The 7,003-nt window shown below is 50.7% G+C and overlaps 1 protein-coding gene across 4 annotated transcripts in view; it reads left to right on the forward strand.

Moving 5' to 3' along the window:
- Tsc1 (TSC complex subunit 1) overlaps positions 1-5,119 on the forward strand; it is a 50,288-nt gene extending 45,169 nt beyond the window's left edge. For all 4 annotated transcript variants that reach the window (XM_029536216.1, XM_021193823.2, XM_029536217.1 and 1 more), the window contains exons 21-23: positions 841-1,028; positions 1,105-1,266; positions 1,729-5,119. In XM_029536216.1, coding sequence (XP_029392076.1) covers positions 841-1,028; positions 1,105-1,266; positions 1,729-2,248 — 870 coding nt within the window. In that variant the 3' untranslated portion in view covers positions 2,249-5,119. The remainder of the gene's footprint in view (positions 1-840; positions 1,029-1,104; positions 1,267-1,728) is intronic.
- The last annotated feature ends 1,884 nt before the right edge of the window (positions 5,120-7,003 follow it).

Consider the following 7,003-nt stretch of genomic DNA (forward strand, 5'->3'; position numbering starts at 1 on the left):
GTGCTGCCTTGTAACAGAGCTCAGCTGGCGTCTTACCTGGAACTGTTCAGCACAGCTGGGAAGGCAATGCTTTCGGCCATGTCTGCCTTCTACACTCTGGAAAAATCTGATTTCCTGCTCAGCACTGAGGCTTAATGCCTTCTGGGAAGGTCACCTCCTTGTAACTTGCAATTTAGGCTTTTCTTAAAAACCTTGTATGATAGAGGTGGGGTGGGAGGGTGGTGCGAACACATAGTAACAATTATTAGGAAAGCCTCTTTTCCACCTTTTGGGGGCACATCAGTTTACAGTTACTGTGGCTTTCCCATGTGGCTTGGCTGGCAGGTACCAAGCCTAAAAATGCTGCTTCTCCTGAGCAAACATGTCTACTTTGTCACCATCTCAGCTGCTGTAGGAGAGGGAGAAAGGGTGAAAGGAGGCAAATGGCCACAGTGCCATTAATCTGAAGCTGCAGCTGTGCAGATGGCTTAGTTTACTGTAAGGCCTTATTCAGTGTATTGTGATAGGCAGGATCCTGTAGGCTGTGGTTCACTTTTCATCTTTTTTATGGTACTGTATGCAGCCTATAAAGAAGAGTAAATATAGCTTTCTCTCACAGAGTCCTGACGTTATGTCTGAGGGTGTTATGGTCGCCTGCTTTTGTAAACATGCTATGGTGATGTCTTTTGATGTTTGAGACAGTTTCCTTAGGAAGAGACATCAAAAGTGCCTAGCCAGCCTACTTGCCAGGAAGTCCTCCTCACTCAGCTGGGTCAGGGCTGAGTACCTCTCAGTGCTGAGGACACTGTAGAGTTACCCTGTGCACGCATCTGTAAGTACTGACTCCAGACCTTTTTATAGGAAGTAGAAATGATGAAAACTGCGTATCGGAAAGAACTGGAGAAAAACAGAAGCCACCTTCTCCAGCAGAACCAGAGGTTGGATGCCTCACAGAGGCGAGTTTTGGAACTGGAATCTCTTCTGTCCAAGAAAGACCACCTTCTCCTAGAACAGAAGAAATATCTTGAGGATGTCAAGAGCCAGGCGAGGTGACTCACTGGAAAGATGTGGGTGTGGGTATGGGTGTGGCCCCTCCCGTATTCTGAACCATGCCCTGTTTTTCAGTGGACAGCTGCTGGCTGCAGAGAGCAGGTATGAGGCTCAGAGAAAGATCACCAGGGTGTTGGAACTGGAGATCCTAGACTTGTATGGCAGGTTGGAAAAAGATGGCCGCCTACGGAAACTAGAAGAGGACAGAGCAGAGGCAGCAGAGGCAGCAGAAGAGAGGTAAGTACAAACACTTCGGGCTCTGCACGGCAGCCCGGCTGCCATCCTCTGTTCATCCTTCTTGTTTGTTGGCTGTACTCAATCTGCCCTTACTATTGCAGATTGTCATCCAGCATAACTCCAGGTGTCACCTGGGCTTCAGTGGGCTGCTGTTAGAAAAGAGGGGGCGGGGCGGGGCTGGAGGGATGTCGTGGTAGATAAGGGTACTGCTCTTGCAGAGGACCTTGGTTTGGTTCCTGGACCTAGGGAATCTGTTACTGTCTTCTGGCCTCCTCAGGAATCAGGCACACTCACACACACACACACACACACACACACACACACACACACACACATACACACACATACACGCGCAAAATATTTAATTAGAGAGGAGCACGTGGAATTGGGATGTAAGTGTAATTTTGCATTTCCTCTGCAATGCTGTGGTTATCAGCTGCATTCTCTCTGGGTTTCTTACAGGCTTGACTGTTGTAGTGATGGATGTGCAGATTCCTTGGTAGGACATAATGAAGAGGCCTCTGGTCACAACGGTGAGACCAGGACCTCCAGACCTGGTGGCACCCGGGCCAGCTGTGGAGGTAGAGTCACTGGAGGCAGCAGCAGCAGCAGCAGTGAACTTTCCACTCCAGAGAAACCCCCCAGCCAGAGGTTCAGCAGCCGCTGGGAACCTGCCACGGGCGAGCCCTCCAGCAGCATCCCCGCCACTGTGGGCTCACTTCCCAGTTCCAAAAGCTTCCTGGGCATGAAGGCCCGGGAGCTGTTCCGTAATAAGAGTGAGAGCCAGTGTGATGAGGATGACGTGACCATGAGTAGCAGCAGCCTTTCTGAGACCTTGAAGACAGAACCGGGCAAGGACTCAGGCACGGAAAACAAGACTCCCCTGAGTCTAGACGCCCCACACCCATCTTCCCCAAACTCAGACAGTGTGGGACAGCTCCACATCATGGACTACAATGAGACTCATCCCGAGCACAGTTGAAGAGGGTCTGTCAGTGTTAATTTGCGTCTTTGTCGGCACAGAACAGAAGGTGTGAATGCACGGTCTAGGCTTCTCTGTTTCCAGGGTCTGAGCAGCTCTGCTTGTGCGGTGGGAATGGGACAGAGGTCCTTCTGACAGAGGGCAGAGTGTGGGACGGTGGGTTTTGGGTCTGGCATCGAGACGCTTCCCTTCACCTTCCCCAGCCTCTTTTATTTACCCAGCAGTGTGTACTAATTGAGGGCCTGTGCTTTATTCTCTCCTCCCACCAAATGGTTATGTCATTTGAACCTGTGCAATATGAGGCCAAATTTCATCTTTGGGTCCAACATACCACTCTGCTTTCCTGAGGTTCAGACAGCTGGGTGGCTCTTGGATAGTCCAGGCAGCTAGTGGCACTGCAGGTAAGTCCGTTTGTCCCTTCCAGGAAGATATAGCCTACAGAGCTGTCTTTACAGGAGCATTCCCACTGCTTTTGGTTCTGAAGTTTAGCATCTAAGCCACAGATCTAGAGAAACTGGCTCACTCACCTCTGCCTTTTCTTGGCAGCTCTGATACGTGTCCTAGAAGGTTCTGTGAGAATACCAGTTGCTTTGACAGTGCAGTTGGCACTGTGGAGGCCACACTGCCTTAACTCTCTGGAAAGCTCTTACCCCTCTGCCCCACTACCTCTTATTTATTTGGTATTTGCTTGAATGCTGGCACCATGCTGCCTGTGGGTGGGTGTATAGGTGTTCGTTCTGCAGTCTGCAGACAGTGGGGAGTGGTCACTAGGAGAGGCACCTAGGATGCCCGTGCTTATGTGGACATGTGCCTCTGGCTGGCCACAGTTCCACCCTTCAGCCTGTTTGCCTCCCCTTGGTCCCCTTGGGTCCAGCTGCCTTGTGATGCTGCAGCAGACAGGCTCAGGAAGTCAGGGCCTCCTTGGAGCTTATGTGATGATCACTCTCGGCTGAGGGATCGCCTCACCGTACTAGGTTCTCACAGCTTTTACACCAACTCCAACTTCAGGAAAGACCCTCCCTGGAGCTTCATATCAAACATTTCTGTTAGGAACAGCAGAGCAACTCAGAGTCTGATAAGGCTGGTGGCCTATACCACTGCCTGCCCTCATGCTCACAAGAGGTGACATCGGTCACTGTCAGAACACAGTGGTGGCAGAGTCCAAACTCAACCAATGCTCCTGAAATAAATGCTCAAAGTGTAAGAGTTGTTGCCTGATATTCTGGCCCAGGCAAGGAGAGACTCGGGAAGGAGCCATGAGCTTGGATTGCTTGTTTCTCTTCTGTAAGAAGAGGGTTTGGCTACAACAAAGCTAAAAACAACAACAGCAAAATGGTACGAATCTTACTGCTTAGGAAAGGTTCCAGCCTGAGGATGAAAGTCTTGAGTGTGGCAGTAAATATCCTAGCATCCCTAAGGAAGGCGAGACTTCACGTCACCATGGCAGTGCTGTCCTGGGTCTTAGCACTGCAATAGCTGACTGACAGCCAGCCCACAGGAAGAGCCGCAGAGCAGCCACTGCCCCCGGACACTTGGAGTGTGGGTGACAGTGATGGCATGCTTTTTCATGTAGCTCTGCCCAAAGCAAAGCTTAAGACCCAGGATTCTCTCACCCAAGCCCTTGGAGAAGTGGGCAGATTGACAGATCTCACAGGTAGTTACAGTTTCCAAGAGTTACCACCTCCACCACCAAGGTCTGCCAGAGAACAAAGCATTTAGAAAGAAAACTTAGACTGTACAGGTGATGAAGGTTTTGGGAGGAGAGGCAGCAGCATGGTAAGGTAAGCTAATATGTAGGCTGCCATCTCCATGGACTTCACGTCGGCCCTCTGCACTTTCCTCCAACCTGTTCCCATACCCAGCAACAGAGCCTGAGTATCCTGTGTGGCTTGAGTTCTAGAAGGCTGTTAAGACTTTTCCACATAAGGTTGGAGGACTGTGACCCTGAGACATCTTTAAGGTACCTAACCTAAGCATTGACTCTTTTCAAAGGACTCCAGGATCAGTGGGTGGTTGGGTGGAGGCTTCTGTTTTAGAGAGCAGTGACAGATGAGCTGGGAGTCAGTGGGTCACCTGGAATAGCCATGGGCACAAGAAAGCTTCTGAGGGGCAACTGAGTCCTGGGCCAAGGAGTAGAACGGTGAGTGTCATGGCGGCCTAGTGTGTGGGGAGAAGTGGGGGTGTTGGTGGTGTTGAATGGCCTTCATCCTGTAATGACTCGGGCTGTGTCTGTGCTTGCTAGCGGGCTCCAAGGAAACTGGAGGCTGTGTCTCATGCAGTCCGGAACCTGTTAGAAGCGGCCCTCCCGTGCCACTGCAGTGTAGGAGAGATCAGTGCCCAGGAGAAGAGTTAAGTGCATATCTCTATGTAATATCCCTCCCTGCGAGCTAAGAATGTGCTTTAGGAGTAGGGGCAATATGGCAGTGAGCATGAGGAGACAGGCTCTAAGTGGCATCTCTAGAGTCGGCAGCACAGGTGCCAGTGGTGAGAAAAGGCTTAATCTTCTGGACTAAGCTGCAGAAGGTTCCAGCTGTGTGACATGGTTAGCAGGGAGTCGCTCTTCTTAGAAGGCAAGCTGTCACAACCCAGGAAAAGTCTGGTAGCCACTGGTGGTTTAAAAAGCAGACAAGTCACTCTGCCCCATGCTGCTGTAGCCAGTGACCAAGCACCTCCCAGGGGGGTGGTGGCACCATAGGTGACAAGCGATAGACTCAGGACCACTTGCAGAATCTGTGGGCTCTAGTGCTCAAAGGAGAATGAGAAAATGTTAGCAGTCAAGGATAAAAGAAGCTGCGAGCTGACCACAGAGCTCAGGCTGGCAGTAAGCATAAAAAGCAAGGTGTGACAACTGAGTATGCCCAGCCAGCAGGGGAGGGGGAAGTGCAGTGTGCCCAGCCAGTGGAGGATCGGGGGGGGGGGGCAGGGGGCACACCCCTGAGGTTGGACAGAGCTAAGGAGCAAGGACATGCCACATGGTAAGATGGGAGACACAGGACATGCTGGTAGAAGTGTGGGCATTGCACAGGCTCAGTTTGTACTGCAGCATGTGGTCTGCCTCCGCCAAAGGCCAGTGGCCCTGCAGCCTGGGGACTGAAACTGCTGCACCTTAGCCCCAGGGCCATGCTTTAAACCCACTGCCATGTGCACTGGAAACACAGCTAGTGTGGGGATGTTTGTGTCCACCAGAGGCCTCGTTGCCATGGGTTTAGCCTGTAGGAGGGTGGGGGGACAGATCCCTGAACTGCTGCTTCCACCCTTGTTCTCATTCAGCTTCCTGGTTTGTGAGCCCCTGGTGTGTTCAGGGGAGCAGTGCTTCTGTCTCTGGAATCACCCTGAGTTTTTAAATGCTGTATAGAAAAGCAGCAGCAGCTACAACAGACTGTACCCTAACCACTTCTGGTCTTAGAATGAAATTAGTGGGGGCGGAGAGGTGTCCTTCTCTTCCCAGAGCCCCACTGTTATCCACCCCTGGATAAGTGGGCAGCCTGAGCCACTGGAGGGTGGTCTTTCATAAGACCCGGGGGGCTCAAGGGCTCCAGACTGATCCCTCTTCCTGCCTCAGCTCATACAGTGTTGGAAGGGAGAGGAGGATTTGATGCTGTTTGTTGGCTCCCTGGCAAATCAGAGGCAGGCAGGCAGGAGTTTTTTTGCACTAGGAAGATTCAGTGGTCACCCTTCATGAGACTGGACCACAAGCATGTTGCAGAGGAACAAGTTTTGCTAAGACACAGTTTAGTTTTATAATCAATCATGGATGAACCATAGATGGCTAACTTGGGAGTTTAGGGGGGGGGCGGTGATATTCCCATCAGTGAAAATGAATCAGATTTTTAAAAAACTTTTTAGTTCAATGGAAGTCACTTCTCAAAAGGCTTAAATGTTCCCACTAAGATATGATCCTAAAAGCATGTCAAACAATCCAAATCAGATGCCATAAATATGGGCTGCAGGAGAACATGGTACAGTCTCAGTGAATGGAATCAAAGGTTTGCTGTCTTTAGAATGTTCTAAAATGTCAAGGCAGTTGCTTGTGTTTAACTGTGAACAAATAAAGATTTATTGTTTTGCACTCCGCAGTGTTGATGGAGTGACTTTGTGCTGGCCGTGGGGATGTGTGGGTGAACGAGATGGTCCAAGGCACTGTGATCAGACTGCATGGTGGGATGGACAGGGGTGAACGCTTAGTAACAGCTACTAGACTTGGGCTGGAGAACAGCTCACTAGTCTAAAACTCATGGCCCTACGTAAAAGCAATGTGGGGAAGAGGGCCACCTCCAGCAATAGCTTGGCTTCCCTAGTCTCCATCCCAAGTCCTTCTGATGGAACCAAGCAGAAGCTTACCCTGCTCTTGGCCAACTGTTGTGATACGCCATCATCACCACCTGCTTGCCTGGTGCCCTGCCCTTCAAGTATTGGGCAGAGGTAAGAGTGGGCAGAAACTGTACAAACTGCATGGCAGTGCCTCACCCAGGACATGGCAAGCTGCAATTACTGCATTGCCCATCTGTGTGGTTTTTTTTTTTTGTTGTTGTTTTTTTTTTTTTTTTTTTTTTTTTGAGACAGGGTTTCTCTGTGTAGCCCTGGCTGTCCTGGAACTCACTTTGTATATCAGGCTGGCCTTGAACTCAGAAATCCGCCTGCCTCTGCCCCCCCAACTGCTGGGATTAAAGACATGCGCCACCACGCCCAGCTGCACTGCCCATCTTAACAGCAGGAGACAGTGGTGGCAGTTTTTGTTTGTGTGAATTGGTCTCT

This window comes from Mus pahari, chromosome 3 (genome assembly GCF_900095145.1).
Source record: "Mus pahari chromosome 3, PAHARI_EIJ_v1.1, whole genome shotgun sequence".
Taxonomy (NCBI): Eukaryota; Metazoa; Chordata; class Mammalia; order Rodentia; family Muridae; genus Mus; species Mus pahari.